This window comes from Acinonyx jubatus, chromosome D3 (genome assembly GCF_027475565.1).
Source record: "Acinonyx jubatus isolate Ajub_Pintada_27869175 chromosome D3, VMU_Ajub_asm_v1.0, whole genome shotgun sequence".
Classification (NCBI taxonomy): Eukaryota; Metazoa; Chordata; class Mammalia; order Carnivora; family Felidae; genus Acinonyx; species Acinonyx jubatus.
Genome location: NC_069392.1, coordinates 68,110,638 through 68,137,063, shown reverse-complemented (window position 1 = coordinate 68,137,063; position 26,426 = coordinate 68,110,638). Strand labels below are relative to the sequence as shown.

At 39.3% G+C, this 26,426-nt stretch overlaps 1 protein-coding gene across 1 annotated transcript; it reads left to right on the top strand.

The window, feature by feature from the left end:
- CFAP53 (cilia and flagella associated protein 53) lies at nt 1–25,397 on the top strand. Its single transcript, XM_053205644.1, has 6 exons — nt 1–123; nt 8,096–8,399; nt 12,261–12,479; nt 19,495–19,711; nt 21,560–21,662; nt 24,895–25,397. The coding sequence occupies exons 2-6, from the start codon at nt 8,220–8,222 to the stop codon at nt 25,121–25,123; spliced, it is 948 nt and encodes a 315-aa protein (XP_053061619.1). The 5' UTR covers nt 1–123; nt 8,096–8,219; the 3' UTR covers nt 25,124–25,397.
- Nucleotides 25,398–26,426: the final 1,029 nt, after the last annotated feature.

Below are 26,426 nucleotides of genomic sequence, written 5' to 3'. Positions count from 1 at the left end.
CAATACTCTAGTTACAGAGGGAAAATTTGAATGGAACTACCTGAGATGATTTATATCATGAAGAGCTTGACGAAGGCTTTTAATTTCACAAAGTGTGAGAGATTCCTTCCTTCTAAAGCAAAGGTATACTAAAAAGTCTCAATGTGTTGTATTCCTTCTTAGATCTACAACTCTTAGAGCAAGAGCACATTTATATATTTATAATTTCATTATATGTGTAATTCCTCAGTTATATTTTCAGTGGCTCTAATAATGCCTTCTAAGAGTGTGCATCAAGAATTACCATTATGTATCTCAGGATGGTGTGTTCATTTTGCCCCCTTTTTTTCATTCATGTCTCTTAATATAGTGATGATCACATGATGTGACCCATGGAATGCCCCCAATTATCCACTTTATCAGTCTCTTAATTTTGGAGTAACTGATTAAGACTTTTATCTTCAGAAGGGATTTTTAAAGTTCAAGTATCACCTGGCAATGCTTAAAACATAGCCATTATCATTTAATAATTAAATAATTGATTTCTGGGCCCCTACTTTGTGCCAGGTTCTGGGATTGAATAATAGACTGATTGGCTTCACACAAAAACAAATGTCACTTAGGCTATCAGGTCACCAAATGTGAGTGGGGCAGCTTGTGTATCATGTTACCCTGGATTTGGGAACAGAGTAATGTAACAAAGTAACAAAACGAAGTTAATGTAAACCCCGAATTAAAGTCTAGCACAATTCAAAAGGAATGTAAGAGTTCATTTTTCACAGCATGCAGAATTGGAGCCAATGAGAAATCCAAAGGTCAACAGGTGTGAGAAAACAGCAAAACCAGGCATGTAGAGAGATCAAAACATGGTTTCAGAGGCAAGGCTTTTGCCATCTCCTCTCTCTCTGCCATGAAGTTGTTGTTAATCATAGAGACTGCCCTAAATCCTCCTGGTAGAAGCCTAGAGGACAAGTAAGCTAATTCAGTGGGGAGTTCATACAGATCGCAGATACAGCTGTGCCAACAGAGTAAATTAAACTGCTCACACTGGAGGGAATGGCAAGTTCCAGGGCTTAGGGACCTGCTGGAGGAGGGCAGTGAAGAAAACCAGAGTGGTAGTAATGCATATGTCCAGAAGGGACTTGCTGCTTTCCTCATCTAGCATATAGGTGACTTGAGTTCCACAGATATTAATTTTCTTGAGTCTTCAAGCTTGTAGTAACCAAGACAGGATTAGACTTGGATTTTCTAGCCTGTGTAAAGTATAGCCTCACGCCTTGTCCTTGATAGGACTTGGACACTCCCTACCGGCTTCTGGAGGGGAAGATGCAGGGAGGGACAAAGGGGACACTAGCAAATGAATTTCAATGGAACATTCATATATTTTCCACTCCTTGGTGAATGCTTCTGAACACAGTAAGGACAATGAGGCTCAAAAGTGGTTTGGGCCGTTAAAATACCTATCAATTTGGTAACATCTTACAGATTTCATAGACAAATCTCGTATAACTAAGTATATGGCTTCACAGAGAAGTTGTACAACTTGCTAGTTAGATAAGTTGTTATCTTTTTGAAGAAACAGTTATATCCTACAGCTTTATAATTTATCTGAAAACAAATTGTTTATAGTGCTTTTAACATAATACTGCCAACTCTTTAATACAGACTATCAAACATAGTTTTCATTCATTATGACAGTGAAGGGTCAGGGTTAAATTTTGACCAAGGATGCTAAATCAGGCCCCATTATTGAAAATTTAAGTGGAGCTTTAACACATATATGGAGCAAGATGAAATTACTCCCCCTCCTCCACTGCCTTCTCCTCTGCCTCCTTTTTGTATTCCATTGTATGAATATGCCACAACGTATTTGTTCATTTTCCAGACAATGGGCATTTCGGTTATTTCCAGTTTGGGACTCTTAAGAATAAAGCTGCTATGAACATGCTTGTACTTGTCTTTGGTGGACATGTGCATTCACAGGGACATGTGACCCATTTGATTGGGTCATTTTTAGTGTTCTTATTCTTCCAAACAGAGACATTATTTTCAGTAATAATTAAATGAGTAATAATAAGATAGCCAGTGATTTCTCTCTCTTTTTTTTTAATTTTAAATTTCAAAATAATTATACATTTACAGAGGTGCCATGTACCCTTCTCCCGGTTTCTCCCAGTGGTTATATATTACATAACTATAGCCACACTATTAGGGAAATTGACAGTGGTGCAATATGTGTGTACAGTTCTGTCTCCTTTTATCACACGTGTAGGTCCATCTAACTCACCACCACAATCAAGATACAGACCTATTCCAGTGCCACAGTGATCTCCCTCGTGTGGTCACACCCACTCCTCTCACCCCCATCATTCTCGGCCTCGGGCAGCCACTAATCTCTTTTCTTTTTCCTTTCACCATTTCAAGAATGTTACATGCATGGAATCACACAATATTTGTTCTTTTGAGATTGGCTTGTTTTCATTCAACATGGTGCCTTTGTAAGGTCCATCCAAGTTGCTACACATATCAGTGGTTTGTGCTTTGTGTTCCCTTGTATGGATATACTTAGGTTTGTGTAAACCATTCACTACTGAAGGACATTTTGATGGTTTCTACCTTTTAGCTATTATAAATGAATCTAATATGAACATTTGCATACAGATTTTTGTGTGACCATAAATTTTCATTTCTCCTGGATAGTTGTCCTGTGCTATTGCTGAATCTTTATATGTGTGTTTAGTTCTTTTTTCAACGTTTATTTATTTTTGGGATAGAGAGAGACAGAGCATGAACGGGGGAGGGGCAGAGAGAGAGGGAGACACAGAATCGGAAACAGGCTCCAGGCTCTGAGCCATCAGCCCAGAGCCTGACGCGGGGCTCGAACCCACGGACCGCGAGATCGTGACCTGGCTGAAGTCGGACGCTTAACCGACTGCGCCACCCAGGCGCCCCTATGTGTGTTTAGTTCTTAAAGAAACTGCCAAAGTGTTTTCCGGTGTGGTTGTACCATCTTATATTTGCACCAGTAATGTATAAAAGACCAAGTTTTTCCATGTTCTCGCCAAGATTTTTATACTGTCACTGTTAGAGGTATGCAGTGATATCTCATCATGGTCTTAATTGGCATTTTCCTAATGACTGGTGATGTTGAACAACTTTTTATGTGCTTATTTGGTATCTGTGTATCCTCTTTGGTAAATGCCTCTTCATGTCTTTGCCCATTTTCTAATTGGATTACCTATTAAGTTTTTAAAGTTTTTTATATATTCTAGATATGAGTCCTTTGCGTAGGATATGTGCTTTGGAAATATTTTTCTTCCTAGTCTGTGGTTTGTTTTTTTTTTAATCCTCTTAACAGGGTCTTTCACAGAGAATTTTTAAATTTGATGCAATTCTATTTATCAATATTTCTTTTATGGATCATGCTTTTGATGCATCATGAACTTTGTTTTTAAGTGTCCTATATTTATATACAGTTAGTGACTGGATCCCAGATTAAGGTAGGCATTTTTTGGTTTTGTTTTGTTTTGGAGTGTTTTTATTAAATGAATACCCTAGGATGTATTGTCAGAACACTTGAGGATAGTCTTGCCTCTGTTAATTACTGATAGAGGTGACAGAATGAAGTACCAAAGAATTCAAACTCCAGGGCCAGACTTCTAGGTCTTCAGTCCCAGTTCCACCACATATGAAATGTATGAACTTATCTAAGATGTTTAATTGCTCTGTGCCTCTATTTTATCTGTAAACTGGGGACAATAATAATAATGAAATTGCAATAATGTTCATTGCGACATTGGTTGCTATGAAGATTACAAGAGTTCATACATGTCGAGGGCTTAGAACAGTGCCTGGCAAATAATACCCACTCCGTAACTGTTGCTAATATTACAACTATTGGCTATGTGGCTTGGGAAGACCATAAGGTTTCCTGAGTTTCAATTGCTTTAATTCTAAAATGGGGATATTACTTGCTGCTCTAAGTTATATGACACATGTGAGGATACAATAAGACTTTTTTCTTAATTTTATTTTTTTAAATTTACATCCAAATCAGTTAGCATATAGTGCAACAATGATTTCAGGAGTAGATTCCTTAATGCCCCTTACCCATTTAGCCCATCCCCCCTCCCACAACCCCTCCAGTAACCCTCTGTTTGTTCTCCATATTTAAGAGTCTCTTATGTTTTGTTCCCCTCCCTGTTTTTATATTATTTTTGTGTCTCTTCCCTTATGTTCATCTGTTTTGTCTCTTAAAGTCCTCATATGAGTGAAGGCATATGATATTTGTCTTTCTCTGACTAATTTCGCTTAGCACAATACCCTCCAGTTCCATCCACATAGTTGCAAATGGCAAGATTTCATTCTTTTTGATTGCCGAGTAATACTCCTTTGCATATATCTACCACATCTTATCCATTCATCCATCGATGGACATTTGGGCTCTTTCCATACTTTGGCTATTGTTGATAGTGCTGCTATAAACATTGGGGTGCATATGTCCCTTCGAGACTGCACACCTGTATCCCTTGGATAAATGCCTAGTAGTGCAATTGCTGGGTCGCAGGGTAGTTCTGTTTTTAATTTTTTGAGGAACCTCCATATTGTTTTCCAGAGTGGCTGCACCAGCTTGCATCCCCACCAACAATGCCAAAGAGATCCTCTTTCTCCGCATCCTCACCAACATCTGTCGTTGCCTGAGTTGTTCATGTTAGCCATTCTGACAGGTGTAAGGTGGTATCTCATTGTGGTTTTGATTTGTATTTCCCTGATGATGAGTGACGTTGAGCATTTATTCATGTGCCGGTTGGCCATCTGGATGTCTTCTTTGGAGAAGTGTCTATTCATGTCTTTTGCCCATTTCTTCACTGGATTATTTGGTTTTTAGGTGTTGAGTTTGATAAGTTATTTATAGATGTTGGATACTAACCCTTTATCTGATATGTCATTTGCAAATATCTTCTTCCATTCTGCCGATTGCCTTTTAGTTTTGCTGATTGTTTCCTTCACTGTGCAGAAGCTGTTTATTTTGATGAGGTCCCAGTAGTTCATTTTTGCTTTTGTTTCCCTTGCCTCCGGAGACGTGTTGAGTAAGAAGTTGCTGCTAAAATAAGACTACTGTGAGAGTTGCCTGGGTGGCTCAGTCAGTTAAGTGTCCTACTTCTGCTGAGGTCGTGATCCCATGGTTCATGGGTTTGAGCCCCACGTTGGGCTCTGTGCTGAGAGCTCAGAGCCTGGATCCTGCTTCAGATTCTGTGTCTCCCTCTCTCTCTGCCCCTCCCCTGATTACTCTCTGTCTCTGTGTATCTCTCAAAAATAAGTAAAATTTTAAAAATTTGTTTCAATCTGGCTTTCTGTATTTAAAAAAATAAGATTTTACTCTGAAAGTACTATGTAAAGCACTGGCAAACAAAAGGTTTTTCTCTTATCAATGATTATTATCATTAATATAGATATACTGTCTGTAGATAAAAGTGACCATCCCTGAATCAAGTGTTCTCAAGGTTAAGAGAATAGGTGAATCATTAGGATGTAGGGAGGAAATATTTGATGTTTTTTTTTTTAATTTCATCTGTCCTTGGTTTTTTACTTTTGCATATATTTAATAATTTATGTGATATAGTAACATAGTAATAATTGCATATGACTTATAAGTAATAATCCTACCTGTTTGTAGGTACATAGAATTTTTTTACTGAAAGGGATACATAATCAAAAAAGTTTGAAGACATATTGATCTAAAGAAATACTTGATATGGACATCTTCATACAGTGTTAATTTATGATTTCTTGACAGCATACATCCTCAAATGCCTTACAATGTTTTTGTACTCTGATTTTATATTAAGGGAGGGAATTACTTTAAGGAAATGATCAGAGATAAGCAGAAAGAGCTACATTTAAGAATATTCATTATAGGGGCACCTGAGTGGCTCAGTAGGTTGAGCATCTGACTCTTGATTTCTGCTCAGGTTATTTTCTCACAGTTCATGAGATTGAACCCTGTGTTGGGATTTGCACTGACAGTGAGGGACCTGCTTGGGATTCTCTCTCACTGTGTCTCTCCCCACCTCCCCAGCTTGAGTGCTCTCTCTCTCTCTCTCTCTCTCTCTCTCTCTGTCTTCCAAAATAAATAAATAAACCTAAAAAAAAGAATATTCATTGCAACATTATAGTAAAAGAAGTAACCAATATGTTCATCAAATAAGGCAATTTTTAAATAAACTGATATAGGCTCCAGCCTCTATTCCACAGCTTAATAAATTATAATAAAGTTTTGAGGTTAGGAATTACTTTTAAGAAGACTTCATGAAGAAACATTCCCAATATAGTGTTAGGTGAGAAAATTAAGATATAAGGAGATACCAATATATGTATGTAGATATGCAGAATGACCCCAATTGTAGTAAAAATGCACATACAGAAGACTGGAAAGAAATATGCTAACATGCTAAAAGCAGTTGTGTTTGAGTAGTGGGATTAAGCATATTGTTAGTGTCTTCACACTTTTCTGTATTTTCCAGTTTTTCTGCATGTGTTAGTTGTGTAATTAGAAAGAGGTTTTCTTTTTAAGAAAAAAAATATCATAAGTCATACTTGTTATTTTTAGGCTTCAGATTTTCATTAATTGAATAACTTTCCTGGAGTATAAGTCATAAGATTTGGAAGGACTTTAGTTAGTTGTCATGGCCAATTCTGATAGAATTTCACGGATGAATCCCAGACAGATGAGTTCATTTTTCAATGTTAAAATGTTTTGGTTTTTTTGATAATGTAACAATTTCAGCTTCTGGAATCTCTTTCAGCTTTTCATAGAATGTAGGTAACTGCTAGTTGTCACTATTTTGCTAATAAGTGTGACTGTATATATAATCAATTTAACCAAGAATTATTTATTGGACATTGGGTAGGTAGTATGGGGCATATATTCCTGAAATGTATTCCTGAGTCCCAGCCCTCACAGAGATTCCCCTTTAGTTAGGGAAATGGGTCTAGTCTTTATCAAATGTTGAATGATACTCTACAGGGTCAATTTCTGTGGTATTGACCACTCTTGTAATTTTAGATATCATTCTTTCTTTCAGCCTTAGCAACTAAAATTCTTCAAAGTTCTTTACTGAGCCCATTCTCAAATTTTAGCTTCTTGATGTTGAATTTGATGAAATCAGGAAGACTTGATGTTTATAAACATTGCCTTGAATCAGAGGTTCTCAAACTTGGTTGTATGCCAGAAGTTCCTGAGGAGCTCTGAAAAAACATAGATGCCTGGGTGCTACCCCCAGATATTCTGATTTAACTAATCTTTGAGTATCAGGGGGAAGAAGTGGAGAGTAGAACTTTAAAGGTACCTCTATGTAATTCTAAAGTGTAGGCAGTATTGAGTATCGCAGCCCTTAAATTAAAAATGGGCTCAATGAAGAACTTTTGAAGAAGTTTGAATTACCAAGAGTGAAAGAAAGGATGAGGTCTAAACACTTACTGAAAGAGCATTTCTTCTGGAATGGTGACAGAAGCCTGGGTATGAAAAGGCAGCATTTGGGCTATTTTCCCAGCTCTGGCAGAACCCCCTTCAGTGACATGTATCCTGCCAGGAAGCCAGGGGCATTGGGTCAACTTCACCATGACATGCTGACCCTTAGCTCTTTCTATGGCATGCAGGGTCTCTTCCTACCAAAGCCTTAATCTATTTGTAATAGTGCAGGGATCCTTGCCTCTTCTGTTTCCTCTACAGTAGTAATAATAGTTACCATTTATTTAGCTTCCATTATTTACCAGATATTTTCATCCATTTTCTCTGATCCTTACCAGAACCTTGAAAAAGAGTTGTTTTACAGATAAAGAAACAGGCTCAGAGAGGTCTAGTTTTTGATCCAAGGTCACACAGAAATGTCAGCTCTCGGATTCAAAGCCTGCTCAGCCTGACTCCAATGCCTGTGTTTTGTCTATGACATCATGGTGCCTACGTCCCTGCTGCCCCTCACATGTCTCCTCGGCTCTGGTGGCCTACGTCTAGGTCTTTCATTTTTCTTTCTCCAGTGTCTGTGCAGATGTGTGCCTAAATAGAGCCGTGTCTCATGGAAGGCTAACTTTTGCCTTTTTAAAATTCTCCTTTCAGGGAATGCTGCGAAGAACTCCGTGTTCACTTGTTTTGTGTCCATCAGAAGAAGGTGTGCGAGGAGCGGAAAGCACAGATAGCTTTTAATGAGGAACTGAAAAGACAGAAACTGGTGGAAGAGCAAATGTTCTCAAAGCTCTGGGAGGAAGACCGATTAGCCAAGGAAAAGCGAGAAGCCCAAGAGGCAAGGAGGCAGAAAGAGCTGGTGGAGAACACACGCCTGGGGCTGAATGCCCAGATCACCAGCATCAAGGCGCAAAGGCGGGCCGCGCAGCAGCTGAAGGAAGAGGAGGCGCGCTTTGTGGTGGGCCTTTTACAGTGCTTGTCACAAGATGATCTGCTCAGTGGGTGTAGGACATGGTTACATGCAGTTTGCCCAATGGCCTGGCTGCTTCACAGGGGCAGCAGACCATGGTTAGAGTCTGGGATTCCAAGGCCCAGTTAACAGTGCTGTCCCATTGCATTGGGCAAGTGACTTCACTACTGTGACTTGGGTTCTTTATCTAAAAAATGAGTCAGGAGCACGTGGGTGGCTCAGTTGGTTAAGTGTCCAACTTCAGCTCAGATCATGATCTCATGGTTCATGAGTTCAAGCCCTGCATGGGGCTTGCTGCTGTCAGTGTAGAGCCCGCTTCTGATCCTCTGTCCTTTTCTCTTTGGCCCTTCCCTGCTAGTATACACATCTCTCTCAAATATAAACATTAAAAAATTAAAAATTAAAAAATTAAAAATGAGGCAAAAGACACTTGTCTTTGTTGTGAGGGTGAAATGTGAGAATCATGGGCAGTACTGTAGAGGGTAAGTGGCAGTTTGGCAACATTCCCCCATTCTTTGATATGGATAACTCTATAGGACTTCCATGACCTATGTAAAGCATTATACAACAGCTACAGAGGCTCCCTTCACCCCAGTCACCAAAATCAATAATTTCAGGTCACTGCCCCTACTATATAGAAACTAGAGGGGTGCCTGGGTGGCTTAATCAGTTGAGGGTCATACTTCGGCTCAGGTCATGATCTCATGGTTCATGAGTTTAGGCCCTGCGTGGGGCTCTGTGCTGACATCTCAGAGCCTGGAGCCTGCTTCGGATTCTGTATCTCCCTCTCTCTCTGCCCCTCCTGTGCTCATGTTCTGTCTGTCTGTCTCTCTCTCTCTCAAAAAGAAAAAAAAAAAAAGAGAAAGGTGTCAGTGGAAATGTATGAAAGCATTAAAAAAAGTAGCAATTTTATACATATATAGAGCTTCTAGCAACTGATACTTTAATACCACCAAATTTAGGAAGAAGGTATATTTTCCTGGGAAATCTCAAGTTCTGAGATTTGGAACCATAATAAATGTTAAAGGTAAGCTTTTTCAGAGCCCCTGAAAACCTTCCCTGGGTTTGAAACTGTTTTCTCTTAGAGAGTTTAGTGGAAGATGCCTAAATATTTTAGCTTCTCTAAGAAAATTGAAACTGCTTCTGTTCTGAGATATCAACACATTAGGTATAGAAGGAGGTGTCTCAACATAATGACAATATATGACAAGCCCATAGCTAACATCATACTCAATGGTAAAAGGTTTTAAGCTTTTTCTATAAAATCAGAAAAAAAACCAAGGGTACCCATTGTCACCACTCCTGTGCAACATAGTACTGGAAGTCCTTAACAGAGCACTTAGGTAAGAAAGAGAATAAAAGTCATCAGAATTGGAAAGGAAGAAGTAAAATGGTCTCTATTGCAGATGATAAGATTTTACATCCAGAAAATTCTAAAGATTGTACCCCAAAACCGTTAGATCTAATCAACAAATTCAGTAAAATTGCAGGATAAAAAATAAACATGAACAAAAAGTGCATTTGAAAGAACAAAATGGGAAATTAATATTGGTATAATACCTTCAATTAAAGTTATTCTTTATTTAAATGTAGTAAAACCTTTGGATTTCACCAGTTTCTACATGCACTCTTGGGGGGAAGGGATATGGTTCTAGAAATTTTATCACATGTATAGATTTTGTAAGTACTACCAAAATCAAGATACAGAACTGTTCCACCATTCAAAGAAACTATTTTTTTTTTTAAGTTTTATTCATTTATTTTGAGAGAGAGCGTGTGTACAGGTCGGGGGAAGAGCAGAGAGAGAGGGAAAGAGTGGGGGAGGGGGAGAGAGAGAGGGAGAGAATCCCAAGAAGGTTCCTGGCTGTCAGCACAGAGCCCAATGCAGGGTTCAAACTCACAAACCTCAAGATCATGACCTGAGCAAAAATCAAGAGTTGGATACTTAGCCAACTGAGCCACCCAGGTCCCCCTCAAAGAAACTCCTTTAAAGTTACTCCTGTATAGTCGTAACCTCCCTCAATCCTAACTCCTGGCAGCCACTGATATATTCTTTATCATTATCATTTTGTAATTTTGAGAATGTTATATAAATTTCACCCCTTTTATTTATTTATTTATTTATTTATTTATTTATTTATTTTCAACGTTTATTTATTTTTGGGACAGAGAGAGACAGAGCATGAACGGGGGAGGGGCAGAGAGAGAGGGAGACACAGAATCGGAAGCAGGCTCCAGGCTCCGAGCCATCAGCCCAGAGCCTGACGCGGGGCTCGGACTCACGGACCGCGAGATCGTGACCTGGCTGAAGTCGGACGCTTAACCGACTGCGCCACCCAGGTGCCCCTTGATGTTTTATTGTGAACATTTTCAAATGCACAGAAGAGTACAATGAATCCCTCCTCTACCCATCTCCCTGTTTTAGCAGCTGTGTAATTTTGCCACATTGGTTTCTTCTACCTGCCCCCAACCGCACTCCATTTTTACGTTTTAAAACATAAATACCAGGAGGGTCATTTCCCCCTTAAATACATGTCAAGTGTGCATCTCAACAAAGGACATTTCCTGACATGTGCCAATATCAGACATAAAAAAGTTAACTGTGACTCCTTTTTATCATCTAAAATCAGCATCTAATTTCCATCACAGCCTAAATTATTTGATATTTAGAGAAGAATCCAAACATGAGTCTTATAGTCTCTTTAGAGGGAGTGACTGTTTCTTATTCAAGCCAGGGTGCATTTGAGATGGAAAGGATGCAATAAATTCATTACATCAGCACAATAGGTGTGTCATCAGAACCACCCCAGGGAAACCAAGACGTGGCCAACTGCTTTCAGATCTCTTAGTCTTGAACAGATCTCTGCTGTCCCGTCCCATCTCCCCCATGTCTCAGAGTCTGGGTTTGGCTGATTGCTTCCTCCCGGTGTAGTCAGACTTACTGTTAAAAAAAAGTGTGTCTGGCTATTGCATTGGCTTTCATGTTTGATAGCCATTACTTTTCCTTAGGTGCTGCAGCTCGGTTTCACATTTTCGTTTGAACCTCACAATTCAGGATTTACTGTTCATGGCATTACTGGGAAAGTCTAGCCTATAACTCTCTCTCTCACAAACCAGGGATCATGGCGATCATGGCTGTTGTGAGTCTCGGTTAAATCACACTGGGAATTGTACACCATCCTCACTATTGCCACGTCGTCTCTTGTCCCAGCTGGGCAAGTACTTATCTATCCCTCTAGGATGGCTCAGCTGCCTCTGGCAGGAGGGCTAATGCTTCAGTTTTTACCACGTCCAGGCATTTTACCAAACCCACAATGCCCAACAGCATTGGTGCCCCAGTTGAAACTGCTTGATTGGCCAGGCAATTAAGCCCAGAGGGTTAGAAAGAGAAGAAAATAAGAGGAATGGGGGAATACTTTTAAAGGAGTATTTGTTATTGGTAATTTTGCATGTTTAATTTTGTATATGCAGCTGATGTGCACATTTCCATTTTTGAGCTCCTATTGCTGCATAATAATAGATCCATATCCAGAAGTTGCAGGTGTATATAGAAAAGTCTGGAAAGCCAATGCACTGAAATGTTGAGTGTGGTAGTGTGGGAGGGATACAAGGTTAAAAGTGATTTCTCTTTATATTTTTCTGCATTTTAAACTGTAAAACCATTTATTATTTTATAATCACAGCACAAAGCCTTCTTGCGGACTCAGCAATGAAAAGGCAAGTTTTCTATCCTACAGTCCCTCTAAATTCCAAGAAATCCTTGATTTTCATCTTTTAAGTGAAATGCTTGGACTTATTTGTTTTGTCCAACTGTATTGATACATTGTCTTCATTATTGTTTTACCTTAGGAAAATGACAAAGCACAGGTGAAACTTGAGAATGAACAGGATAAGCTAAAGAAACGAAAGACAAAACAGGAACTTAGGGCTGCTTTGCAAAAAGCGCTCCTAGAGAAGACAGAGCATACTCAGAAGGAATACAGAGAAGAGCAGGACTTGAACATGAAACTCGTGCAAAGGGCCCTTCAAAACTTACAGGAAGAGGCTGATAAAAAGAAGCAAAAAAAGGTAAGATATTTATTTATTCAGTGCCTACTATGTGCTAGATGAGATTCCTTGCTGAGCTTTTAGTCTTACAGGAGCCAGCCACATGTAGAATGAACCATACCCATGCTACTCTTTTTTTTTTTTTTTTTTATGTTGTTTTTTAGAGATAGAGAGCACGCACGTGTTGGGGAGGGGCAGAGAGACAGGGAGACACAGAATCTGAAGCAGGCTCCGGGCTCAGCTGTCAGCACAGAGCCCGACGTTGGGCTCAAATTCACGAGCCGTGAGATCATGGCCTGAGCTGAAGTCAGATGCTCAACCAACTGAGCCACCCATGCACCACCCATGTTACTTTTGAGTGTGGTTCACAAACCAACAGCATCAGCATCATCTGAGAAGATGTTAGAAAGAGAAATTCATAGGCTCCAGAATTAGAATCTCCGAATTGAAATCTTGGCAGGGGCAAGAAATCCGTTTTAACAAGCTCTGCCAGGGGATACTTTTGAGTGTGGTTACTTTTGAGTGTGGTTCACAAACCAACAGCATCAGCATCATCTGAGAAGATGTTAGAAAGGGAAATTCATAGGCTCCAGAATTAGAATCTCCGAATTGAAATCTTGGCAGGGGCAAGAAATCCGTTTTAACAAGCTCTGCCAGGGGATTCTGATGCTCACTGAATTTAGAGAACTCCTATAACGTGGTGTTGGGACTGTCATAGCAGGATGGGAGTGAAGGAAATGAGTGACTAAGTATGCTGGGAAGCTAGGGAGGACATCAATGAGAAAGTGGTATTCAAGGGACCTCAAAAGATAGGTAAAGTTTTGTCAAGCAGAGAGCAAGAGAAAAGCATTCCAGTATTCAGTATTCAGCTGTTTCTTTAAAACTTGTATTGAACTCTTGAGGGTGTTGTGCTTTTCCCATAAGTACTATTTTTTGTTCCTTTTTAAAAATTTTATATTTCAGAGTGGTTTTAGATTCAGAGCAAAATTGAGCAGAAGATATAGAAATTTCCCACGTACTCCCTCCTCCCACACATGTACAGTCTCTCCTATATCAATATCCCGCAACCAGAGTGGTACATTTGTTATCATCGATGAACCTATATCGACACGTCATTGTCCCCCAAAGCCCATAGTTTACGTTAAGGTTTACTCTTGGTGTTGTACATTCTGTGGGTGTGAACAAATATAAAATGTCATGTATCTACCACGAAAGTATCATACAGAGTAATTTCACTAGCCTTAAAATCCTCTGTGCTCCCCTGTTCATTCCTCTCCCGACTCCAAACCCTTGGAAACCACTGATCTTTTTACGGTCTCCACAGTTTTGCCTTTTCCAGAATGTCATAAAGTTGGAATCACATAGTACGTTGCCTTTTTAGATTTGTTTATTTCACCAAGTAATAGGCATTTAAGTTTCCCCTATATCTTTTCATGGCTCGATAGCTCATGTCCTTTTAACTCTGAATAACATAACATTGTGTGGTTGTACCAGTTTATCCAGCTACGTACTGAAGTATATCCTTGGTTGCTTCCGAGTTTTACTGATTGTGACTAAAGCTGCTGTACATGCTTGTGTGCAGGTTTTTGTATGGCTGTAAGTTTTCAACTCATTTGGGTAAATACCAAGGAGCGTAGATGCTGGGTCATATGGTAGGAGTATGTTTAGTTTTGTAAGAAACTGCCAAATTGTCTTCCAAAGTGGCTGTGCCATTTTGCATGCCCACGTTGTTCAGGGTCAACTATACACACTAGAGGCCTGGCTCAGGGCGGAACTGCAAGTATGGGCTCTACTGCTAGTTGAGGCAGATCTCAGTGAGCTCCACTGGGTCAGTAGGGGTGCACCTTGCAAAGGAATGTGGGGTGTCCTCCACTGAGCTTAGAATCACTGTAACTTGGGCTTGGGCTTCTGTGTCTAATAGAGCCAGGAGTGTCTGGTTATTGCATTTGTCCCAGTGGACCACCAGAGTTGTAAATGGGCGATTGTGCAGGCAGCAGTCGCTGCCAAGTCCCTAGCGTAATTCTCTGGGAAACTGCCAAGCCTGCAGGTCAGGGGAGTTGTTTGGGAAAGAGAGAGCCTTGGGACTCTCTGAAGGCCTTTGAACCATTAGGATTGGGCTCTGTAGTGAGATAGTCACTTGTTTTAAAGACAGGAGCTTACTTCATGGTTGTCCCAATATAAGATCATTGGGCACCCCCAATTGGGGGAGCTGCCAGTAGAAGGCCTCCTGCTATTTGAAATGTCCCAGACATTGTTTCCTGACAGCTTTGGCATGGGAGCTCCAGGCCCAGGAGGTGTGACGTGGGTTGCAGAGCCTGGCACCTGAAGGCTGGCTTGGGGGCTGTGGGCTGCCTTGGTACTGTAAAATCTGGTAGTCTGGGTAAGTGTCTCTTTCACAGTGTGGCTATCAAGTCTACTCCTTCCAGTGACTCCTAAATAGTATGGGAGGTCCCTACAAAGTGAAGGAGGAGGGTTCCCTATAAAAAGAATTCTCTGGATTTGGGGAGAATTGGGACCTCTTCAAGATTGGAGACGAAATCTGGGTCATCTGGTTGCTATATTCAGAGAAGTGATAGACCCATTGGACCATACCAGTCTTACCAAGGAGTCAGGCCCCATCTAGTGTGTTCCGCTGGCTTTGAGCCTTTGTGGTAATAAGTATAATAGAAGGGTGAGGTCAGCTCCACACCATAAAAATCCAAGCAAGCAATGGAAGGGATTCTCCCTCGATCTTTAGAGCTGGTGCCTTAGGGTTTGGACTGCGTCGCCATTGGAATCCTTGATTACGGTGTTTCCCTTTCCCAGGTGGAAGGCTAGAGGGGCCCTGCATTTGGGTATTTCCCTTCTCCCAGGTCGGTTAACTGGGATAAAACCCCAGCAGTTTAGGCTCTGGTTAAATAGTTTCTCCTGAGAACAACCTGAGAATAGAATGCTCTGGTGTATTTCAAAATGATTCCTTTTCTCCTCCCTCTGCGAGAAACATTTTTCTGTGATTTTCACTGTGAGAACCTGGTAGAGCTTCAGGAGGTAAAACTCAAGAAATTGTGGTCTCCCGCACTCCTCAATGACTGGGCCCCCTTGGAGTTTTTAACTCTTAGAGGTGTCCACACTAAGCCTCCAGAAATTCATCAATTACAGGTTTTCCTACCCGAGCACTGGTTCCCACAGATTTCTGCTCAGGGGTTTCCACTGTGGTAAGTTGTGATTCTTTGTATTTACCTGTATGTTTCTCTAATTTGGGGCAATGGTTTGCCCTGTGACCTTGCTTCTCTTATGGATCTAAGGTTAGTTCTTGATTTAAGTTTGTAAGCTTTTTCCTTGATGTTAGGATGACAGAGTTGCAACTTCTAAGCTCCTGACATGCCAGACTGGAAACCAGAAGTCTGCTACTATTTTTTAAATTATACTTTTTTATTTGGGGATAATTTTAGATTCACATGCAGTTGAAAGAAATAAACAGAGAGATGCTATGTACCCTTTATTTAGTTTCTCTCAATGATGCCTTGAAAACCTGTAGTCTAGTATCACAGTCAGGATACTGACACTGAACTGTCAAGATACAGAACATCCCCATCACCACAAGGATTCTTCATGTTTCCCTTTTATCTGTTCTCCATTTCCCTAATTTTGTCATTTCAAGAGTGTTATGTAAATGGAATCGTATAGTGTGTAACATTTTAGGATTGACATTTTCCTTCAGCGTAACTCTGGAGATTCATCCAGGTTTTTGCATGTATCAGTAGTGTGTTTATTTTTATTGTTGAGGAGTATTCATGCTATGACTGCACCACAGTCTGTTTTTACCATTTACCTGTTAAAGGTCATCAGAGTTGTTTCCAGCTTATGGCTATTATGAGTAAAGCTCCTGTAGTCGTTCATGTACAGGTTTTTTATGTGAGCACAAATTTTTGTTTCTCTGGGAAAATGCCCTGAAGGGCAATTGTAATTGCACGTTCGGTTTTTTAAGAAACTGCCCACTGTTTTTCAGAGTAGCTTTACCATCCCACCAATAATGTACATTCCTACTAACAATGAATGAATAATTCAGTCTCTCTACATCCTTGCCAACATTTGATGGTGTTATTGGTTTTTCACTTTAGCCATACTGATAGATGTATAGTGGTATCTCATTGTTTTTGCATTTTATATTTCCATAATAACTATGATGTCAATCAACTTTTCACATGCTCATTTGCTATCTGTATTTCCTCTTCAGTGAAATGTTTTCTCATAATTCTTGCCCATTTTCTAATTGGATTATTTGATTTTTTTTCTCTTGAGTTTTTGTTCTCCATTTGATCTCCATAGATCATTTTATTTTGTTTTTTAATAGCTTCATTAAGGTAAGTCATATAACATATGATTTGCCCATTTAAAACATACATTTTAGTGGTTTTTGGTATATTCACAGATATGTACAACCATTCCCACAGTCAATTTTAGAACTTTTTTAATGTCTTACTATTCCCTCTTCCCCACCCCCTACCCCCATTCCTAAGCAACTACTAATATATTTTCTGTCTCTATAGATTTGCTATTCTGGACTTTAATATGAATACAATTATATATTCTGTGACTTTTTGACTGGCATCTTTCATTTAGCACAATGTTTCAAGGTTTATCCATGTTGTAACATGTATGAGTACTTCATTCTTTTATGCGGCTGAATAATACTCCATTGTATGGATATACCACATTTCCTTTATCCATTTGTCAGTCTATGGACATTTGATTTGTTTGCAGTTTTGGGCTATTATGAATAATGCTACTGTAATCTTGTGTAAATTTTTGTTTGGACATAGGTTTTTTTTATCTTTTTCCCCCCTCTTAGGTATATACCTAGGAGTGGAATTAATGAGTCCTAGGGTAACTTTATGTTTAAGTTTCTGAGTACTTGCCAAATTGTTTTCCAAAGTGGCTTTACCATTTTTTGTTCTCACTAGCAGTGTGAGAAGGTTTTGATTTCTCCACATGCTTGTTAACATTTGTTATTGTTTGTCTTTTTTTATTTTAACCATCCTAGTGTGTTTAAAGTGATCTGTTTTGTGGCTTTGAGGTGCATTTCTCTAATGACTAATGATGTTCAGCCTCTTTTTCTGTGCTTATTGACCATTTGTATACCTTTCTAGAGAAATCTATTTGAATCCATTTGAAATTTCAAGAAAACAATTCCAGTCATTTCCCCAATTTTTAATTGGGTTGTCTTTATTATTGAGTTGTTATAGTTCTTTATATGTTCTAGATACAAGTCCCTTACACATAAGTTGTGTATATGTATATATACACACACACACACACACGTATATATATATATACACACACATATATATATACAACCCACAGAATAAAAAATATATATATAAATATATAATATATATATATAAAATATATAAATATATAAAATATATAAAATATATAAAATATAAAATATAAAAAAATATAAAATATATAAAATATATATATATATATATTTTATTCTGTGGGTTGTAGTTTCACTTTTAAGGGATGGTATCCCTTGAAGTCCCAAGTCCAATTCATCTATATTTTGTTTTGTTGCATGTGCTTTTGGTGCCCTATCTAAAAATCTGTTCCTAAACCAAGGTCAAGAAGATAGTGGTCCTATGTTTTCTTCTTAGAGTTTTATAGGTTTAGCTCTCACATTTAGGCCTTTGATCCATTTTGAGTTAAATTTTGTATATGGTGTGAGGTAGGGGTCCAACATCATTCCTTTGCATGTAGATATCGAATTGTTCTAGCACCATTTGTTGAAGAGACTATTCTTCCCCTATCGAACTGTCTTGGTACACTTGTCAAAATCAATTGAGAGTGAATGTGAGGGTTTATCTCTGAACTCTCAGTTCTATTTGATTAATCTACATGTCCATCCTTAGGCCAGTGTCACATATCTATTTGTCTTGATCACTGTAGCTTTTGTGGTAAGTTTGAGATCAGGAAATGTGAATCCTCCACCTTTGTTCCTTTTCAGATTGTTTTGGCTTTTCTGGCTCTCTTGCATTTTCATATGAATTTAGAAGCAACTTGTTGATTTCTGCATGGAAGCTATTTGGGATTTTGATAGGGATTATTTTGAATCTGTAGACCAAATGTAGACTATTGCCATTTTAATAATATTGCCTTCTGATCCGTGAATGTAGGATGTCTTTCCACTTATTATTTCAATTTCTTAGTTTTCAGAGTATACGTTTTGCACTTCTTTTGTTAAATTTATTCCCACATATGAGACTATGAATACAAATGCATTCTGAGGGTACAGTTCAGACCTTGCTAGCCCCCCCTCAGATCTATGATATTCTCAAAAGAGATCAGACCAGAGACTAGATAGAACAGCACAAATATAATACCATGAACAACAGAGAAGCCAACTAAAATGCCAGCATAATAAAGCCCAGTTTGAAGCCTTAGCTGCACATTAAAATCACTTGGGGAACTTTGTTCATTAGACAAGAATCTCTCAGGATGAGATTCAGTCCTTGGTACTTTTTTAAGCTTCCAGCTGATTCCACAGTATATCTAAGGCTGAGAATGTCTGTCACAAAGCATCAAGTGACTCGGCTTCTAGTCAGAGACTGTGCCATCATAGTAGTAATGACTTACTTTGTTTATCAGGTTACAATTTCATAACCTACATAAATGAAAAGCTGTATAATTGAAAATTATCTGGGAACTGCTTTGAAAAATACTTTGGGAATGTGTTTGAAGTAACTTGTTTAAAAATGTATTATAAAGCACAGGTATAAAGAATAGTACAATAAAACCCTCCTGTGTCCTTTACTTAACTTCAATAACCACCAACTACTGGCCATTCTGTATTTCATCTGTGCCCCACCCGTTCCCTACCACCATCCCTGGATATTTCGAAATGAACCCTAGACATAATATTTCATCTGTAAATGTGTCAGTATGTAGTTCTAAAGGGTTGGGATTGTAGCTTTAAAATATTGTTTTAAAACTTAATTTTCCACACCATATCACATCTACATGTTTGACTACATGAGGTAATCTTTCTGTTGTGTAGGAAGAGATGGCAAGAGAACAGGAAATATATCGTCGATATATGGCACAGAGGCGTGAGGAGGAAAGAGCTCAGGAGAAAGAATTGGACAGAATATTAGAGGCAGAGAAGGAAAAGAAGTTGGCTGAGAAGGACAAGGAGCTGAGACTTGAAAAGGAGGCAAGGAGACAACTTGTGAATGAGGTCATGTGTACAAGAAAACTTCAAGTTCAAGAAAAATGTAAGGAAATGAACTATAATAATAATATAGTGGGGCCTTCATTCAACTTAAACAGCAACCAAAAAATTTATTAAGTAGGTATTATATGTAAAATGATATGAGGACTAAGGCAAGACCCCTGCCTTGGAGAACTTACCTAATTTAGTACATGGAGTATAAACATACGAAGAGTTTTATATCCTAGCAGATTCTAAGTAGTCATGTGGGAGATGTTTCAAGGTTAAAGGAACAGTATGTCTATTGAATGGTCTGTGTGCCTTAGTGATTATAAAGGAGAATGAGGAGGTAGGGCACAGCATGCATACATACCCCTCCTCCCTTTTATCTGTCCTTCTTTTCTTTCTGCAGGTGTCTCTGTACCTTCATATCTGAATACCTTTACTTGGGTAGTCTTCCCTGTCTATGATGTTTCTGATCTTGAGAAATCCTGGAGATCCTTCAAGACCAGCTCAAATGTCTCATTCCTCAAATATGTCCCCTTATTCATAATAAATCCTCTTTCTGGGACTCTCCCTGTGGCTTGCTCAATCTCTGTCTTAGCACGCCTTTGTATGCCCTCAGCTCCAAACAGTGCTTGGTCACAAAAGGAAATATCTGTTGAGAGGGTGAACAGCCACCTCCAGATTTCCATCATTCCATGTCCAACCCAATGAACCGGAGAGGCAGTAGATGGACACATTTACCATTTGGGTACCACTAGACTCCACACTAGTTGTCTTTGCAGGAGAAAGCTCATCTTGGTTCCACTAATTGATTCTCCACTCCATGAATTATAACAGCCATTGAAAATTATTAGGCCCATGTTGGGTGGAGTTGTAAGAAAATTAGAAGAAAGCTTATAAGCTAAAACGATTTCCGTGTTTACCCACGATAAATGTTTTAAAAGCTATTGAGGCAACATGGAAAATTTAAGTATTTGGGGCCATTTTTAAACAAATAAACAAAATCAACCATAATTCTACCACCCAGTGATAGCTACTATTCACAACTTCATGTATTTCCTTCCAGTATTATTACTATGTATATCATTCCCCTTCACAAGTTAGGATCATGTTGAATATATTGTTTTAGAGCCAGCCTTTTCCACCTATAAACATTTTTCCAGGTCATATTTCTTCAATTATAGAATTTGTAATGTTGCCTAGAAATCCATTATAAAAATGGACCATAATTTATTTTACCTAAACACAACTAATGGACCTTCAGATTGTCTTGAATCTTTTTACTACTATTTTAGCATTGCAGGTTACTATCTCTGTACATAGTTCTTTTTGGCTCATGTATGATTATTTAAGATAAGTTCCTGTAAATGGATTTGGGGACCAAAGATACATACATTTCAGATGTGTATTTCCCAATTGTATTTATTCTTCTGTGAACTCTGTTTTCTTTGTCGTTTTCCCCCCTTACTGGATGCTTATGTTTTTAAAATTTAACTTACAAAAGCCTTATATATTATATACTAAGGCTTTTTCCAATATTTATTTTGTCATAAATAAACTCTCATTAACATAAATGACAATAGAACTGTTTGTCCTCAAGAAGAAAAGGGTGAGAAGTGTTCTGACAGTGGTAACCTGGTTTGAAAAGGCTGATCATAGATTTGCAATGAAAAATGGTTAAGAAAAAAATATGTGTAGATCACAGCACATTCAAACCTAAACCCTCTTCTTCCCTTGATGAAGGTGACTGACTACTTGATAAGATGACTACTTATTGACCTAAGATGTAGTCAGTGGGTGTAAGCTCTGCCTCTCTAAAGACAGGATGGCATTGATGCCCAGAGGGATGGCAGCAAGTCTTGTCTGAAGAAGGTCGTTTAGCAAAAATTACTTTTGTCTTTCTCAGTGCAACGAAAGGCAAAAGAACAGGAAGAGCGTGTTATGGAACAGGAACGTATAAATGAAGGTCTTAAAGAGCTTAATCGTGAAGAGAAGGAGAATTTTGCAAGGTATGATTTTGTTTTCTTTATTATTGTTTACTACCTAAAAAAAGGCAGATTTTTAGCATGGAAAGAGGACAATGTGCCGTTATTCATGCATTATTGACATTTTTTAACATCAGTATTAAATTTGTCTTAAAAGCTCAAGTTGGTTTACAGAATTTCATATAGAAATAAGCACCAGCCATCTTGGTAAAATTAAATTTTATTGCTATTGTGTATATTGTGATTATAGACATTAGATATTAAACTGGACAAACATCTTAAAAAATAAAATACATTAGAAACAATTTTTTTAAAAATAGGCCCCAACATTAAATCCTAATGAAATAACAAGAAGACTATTCTCCCCCATGAAACAAACCCTGAAACACAGTGTGGCTTCATTAGTTGGATTAGCAGAAATGGCTTATGGGGATAGCAGTCCATGCAAAATGTCCTCAGGAGAATTTTTGCAGCTTCACTGGATGGGAAAACTGAAGTGTTCTAGGCACTTTGGGAAATACCAGTGCCTTCCTTTGCTAAGTGGCCCTCTGATCACCACAATCAGGCTGTGGTGGAGGAAACAGACAGATAGATGCCTCCTTGCAGCATTTCTTGGACCATAGCATAACCTTTCACTGATGACCAAGATACCCAACTCAGGTGACCAGTGTGGTGGAGGAAGATTTGGCTCTTCTAATTGCTGGTCACCCTTCCTGTCCCTTGGGCCTGTCCGCTGACTTACACACTCACTTGATGCATAGAAATAAGCTCTTTTCACTCTAGAAAGACTGTGGTTTATGTACCTGAACCTATTGTTAGTTTGGGGGTACTCACTTTAATATCTGGCCTACCCTACTGACTTCCTGCTACTGCCTCTGTTCTGGAGGTCTTCTCATTTTTAAAAAGTTTATTGTTGGAGATGTGAGGGGACTTGACAAATAGAAACTTTCTTCCCTGCCCAACTTCTGAATCAGCTGAGAGAGAAGAAAAACAAGTGTATATGGAAGGTGTCACAGCTACCTATTGGTGCATAATAAAATAACCCCAAAATTTGTGGCTTAAAGTGAGTTATGATTATCTCTCATGATTGGTTGACAAGGCTCAGCTAGGTGGTTCTTGCTTAGGGTCCCTCATGTGGTTCAAGTCAGTTGTTGGACGGGGCTGCATTCATCTGAAGGCTCAACTGCCCTGGACTCCTCCAGTATCTTCTCATATACCTGGCAGTGTATGTTGAGTTGGGGAGCTCATCAGTATTATCACCCAGAACACCTTCATGTGGCCTCTCCATGTGCTTGGGCTTCTCCCAGTATGGTGGTTGGTTCCGACAGGGAGAGTTCCAATAGTGAGCATTCCAGTAGGCAGGAGGGGAAGCTGCCAGGCCAGGTAAGGGCTATGCCTAGAACTGACATAGCATCACTTTTGTCATATTCATATGACACTGGTCATTTTATGTCACTGGCCATAAAAATTGTCACTGGGCCTATGCAGATTCAAGGGGATGGAGACATAAGCCCTACCTCTTGATAAGGGGAATAGAGGTTCACATTGCAGAAGAGCATATGGAGGGGAGCTTTCACTGTAACCATCTTTAGAAAATGGAATCTGCCACAGAGGCTTATGCATCTTTATTTTATGATAAAAGCTTCATTTCTGATAAAAGCTGATAAAAAATGTGGCTTATAGATTATAAAATGGCATGAGCACTATGGAGAAAAGTAGGACATTTCCTCAAAAAAATTAACAATAGAACTACCTTGTGATCGAGCAATCCCACTTGTGGGTATATATCCAAAATAATTGAAAGCAGGACCTTGAAGAGCTACTTGCACAGCTGTGTTTATAGCAGCACTGTTCACAATAGCCAGGAAGTGGAAATAACCCTAATGTCCACTAACAGATGAATGGATGAACCAGATGTGATATATATGTACAATGGAATATTATTCAGCCTTCAGAAGGAAGAAAATCCTGTCAGATGTCACTGCATGGATGAGAACCTTGAGGACACTATGCTAAGTGAGATAAGCCAGTCACAAAAAGACAAATACTATGATTTTGCTTATACAAGATATCTAGAGTATTCAAATTCTGCACAGCAAATAGAATGGTGGTTGCCAGAGGCTGGTGGGAGGGGGAGAGAAGGAGCTATTGTTGTTTAATGGGTATAGAGTTTCAGATTTGCAAGATGAAAACATCCCGGAGATCTGATTCACAACAATGTGAATGTACTTAACACTGCTGAACTATTGCACTTAAAAATTGTTAAATGGTCAATTTTACATTATGTGGTTTTTACCATAGTAAAAAAAAAATCACACTATAAAATTTAATATGTGGTTTATATGTTTAAAATGTGGCTTGGGGGCGCCTGGGTGGCGCAGTCGGTTAAGCGTCCGACTTCAGCCAGGTCACAATCTCGCGGTCCGGGAGTTCGAGCCCTGCGTCAGGCTCTGGGCTGATGGCTCGGAGCCTGGAGCCTGTTTCCGATTCTGTGTCTCCCTCTCTCTCTGCCCCTCCCCCGTTCATGCTCTGTCTCTCTCTGTCCCAAAAATAAATAAACGTTGAAAAAAAAATTAAAAAAATAAAATAAAATGTGGCTTGTAAGTGGAAGAAATTGTCTAGTTAATACTGAACAGAATGAGGCACCTTTACCCACCCAGTCACCAGCAGTACCAGACCAGTGCAGGTCTCTCCAGCAGAAAGCAGGGGAGAAAACAGGCAGACTAGCCTGTTCCGGTGTTACCATTAGCAAAGTCACTTCTTGGGGCACCCTGGTGGTTCAATCAATTAAGCGTCCAACTCTTGATTTTGGCTCCAGTCATGATCTCACAGTTCATGTGATGGAGTACCAGTGTTGGGTTCCGTGCTGACAGCGTGGAGCCTACTTGGGATGCTCTCTTCTCTTCTCTCTGTCTCTGTCTCTCTCTCTCAAAATAAATAAATAAACATTAAAAAAGAAAAGTCACTTCTTCCTTGGGGAAGAGTGGAAGAAGAGATGGAGAGAGGCCAAGGACTCGCTCCAGATAGCAGGAAATATTCTGAGTGAACCAAATCAATATTTGTTCTATGTCTAGCTTAATTATTATTGTGTAATAAACACATTATTGAATTTTCCATCTATTTCTTCCCCTCTCACCATGATTTTCACAAATTATTTTAATCTGACTTCAAAAATTCCATTTTAATTGTAATGCCTTAAGTGAATCCAAATGCTTACCATTTGTAATTCTGTACTTTAACATTTCTAATATCTTAGACGTTCCAGTTTGGCCCAGGAGTACAGGAAGCAACTTCAGATGCAAATGTCCTACCAGCAGCAGGCCCGGGAAGCAGAGAAGGAAGAGGAACGCAGAGAGTTGGAAGCAGGGATGGCAGCAAACAAGATTTGCCAGGACAAGATCCGGGAGATCCTATTGGTCCATCCCGTGCTGCCCCGAAACATTCATCCCATGCGGAGGGCGTGCCCTGATAAGCTCCCACCATAGTCTCACAGATGTTAATATATTTTTTCTCAGTCTTTTAATGTTTTTAACTACAGTATGAGTTCCTTTCAACTCACAGATAAACTTTCCTTTATTTCTGAGTTTGCATAATTCCACATAATGTTATTCCTTCAAATTAAACTTCATGCCTTTTGTTTAGGCTTTATAGACTTTCAAGTCTGAATGAGCTATTTCCTATCACACAGTTACTTTCCTGACTTATCCCCATGCCTCTGTTTCATATTCATTTATTAATAGCTACACTTTCTTTCCCCCATTTCCTCTTGCCTCCTTTCTCTTTTGTCTCATATACATAACTCACCATATCAACAGGGCAGAGCTGGGCCTAGGAGCCACTTTCATAAGCCCACTTATTTAGATATTACACAAATATGTACCGTCCATGTGCCAGGCACTATTCTGGTTCTGGGACTTTAGCAAGAACAGAACAAACCCCTTGCTTTTGTGGAGCTTACTTCCTGGTGGAAGAAACCAGGCGATGTGTTAAGTGTTATAAAGCAGGAAATGGCAAGAGTGCTCAAAGATCAGTTTGAGCAGCTGATACTTGAATGAACCACCCATATGGTTATCTGAGGGAAAACATCCCAGGCAGAGGAAAGAGCCAATGCAAGGGCCCTGGGGCAGAAACCTGCTTAGTGCATTTGAGACATAGAGTGGAGTGAGTGAGGAGAGAGTGGTAAGTGGTTGAAGACTAATCAGAAAGAAGGGGCCAGATGATGTAAGGCCTTGGAGCCATGGTAAAGACTGGCTTTTACTTGGCTGTGAAAAGCTGTTATAGGGTTTTGAGCAGAAGAGTAACATAGGATGTAAGAGGATTGCTGGCTGCTGTGTTGAGAACAGACTTTAGGCAAAACAGACAAGAACAGACTCAGTTAAGGAGGGATCGCAATAACCCAGGTAAGAGGTGGTGATAGCATGGTAGCCAGCCTCCAAGATGGCCCCTAATGATCCTCTCCCCTGTATTTCTGCCCTTGTATAGTCTCCTTCCACCCTGAACCATGGCTACCCTGTGTGACAAAGTGTTATAGGATCTTCTAGAGAGTCTCCTTAAAAGAGAAGGGAAGGAATTTTTGGAATGGTCGAGTAAGGGGCTCTGGCAATCCTCTCCCAAAATGCAATGATAAAATGGACACCATTGTCAAAAAGAGCCATTTCAGGCCTGGAAATTGACCAAAGGCATGCAACAGATTGAGAAGCATTTATTCAAGAAAATCTACTAAACCTTGGTAAGAATGGTGAGAATCTATGGCATTTTAGCCTGGAGCTGCTGCCATATCTTCCTCAG

Coding starts and splice junctions, on each gene's coding strand:
- CFAP53 (XM_053205644.1), top strand. CDS start 8,220: ATGTTCTCAAAGCTCTGGGAGGAAGACCGATTAGCCAAGGAAAAGCGA. Junction 8,400..12,260: donor AAGAGGAGGCGCGCTTTGTG/GTGGGCCTTTTA, acceptor GTTTTACCTTAG/GAAAATGACAAAGCACAGGT. Junction 19,712..21,559: donor ACTTCAAGTTCAAGAAAAAT/GTAAGGAAATGA, acceptor TGTCTTTCTCAG/TGCAACGAAAGGCAAAAGAA.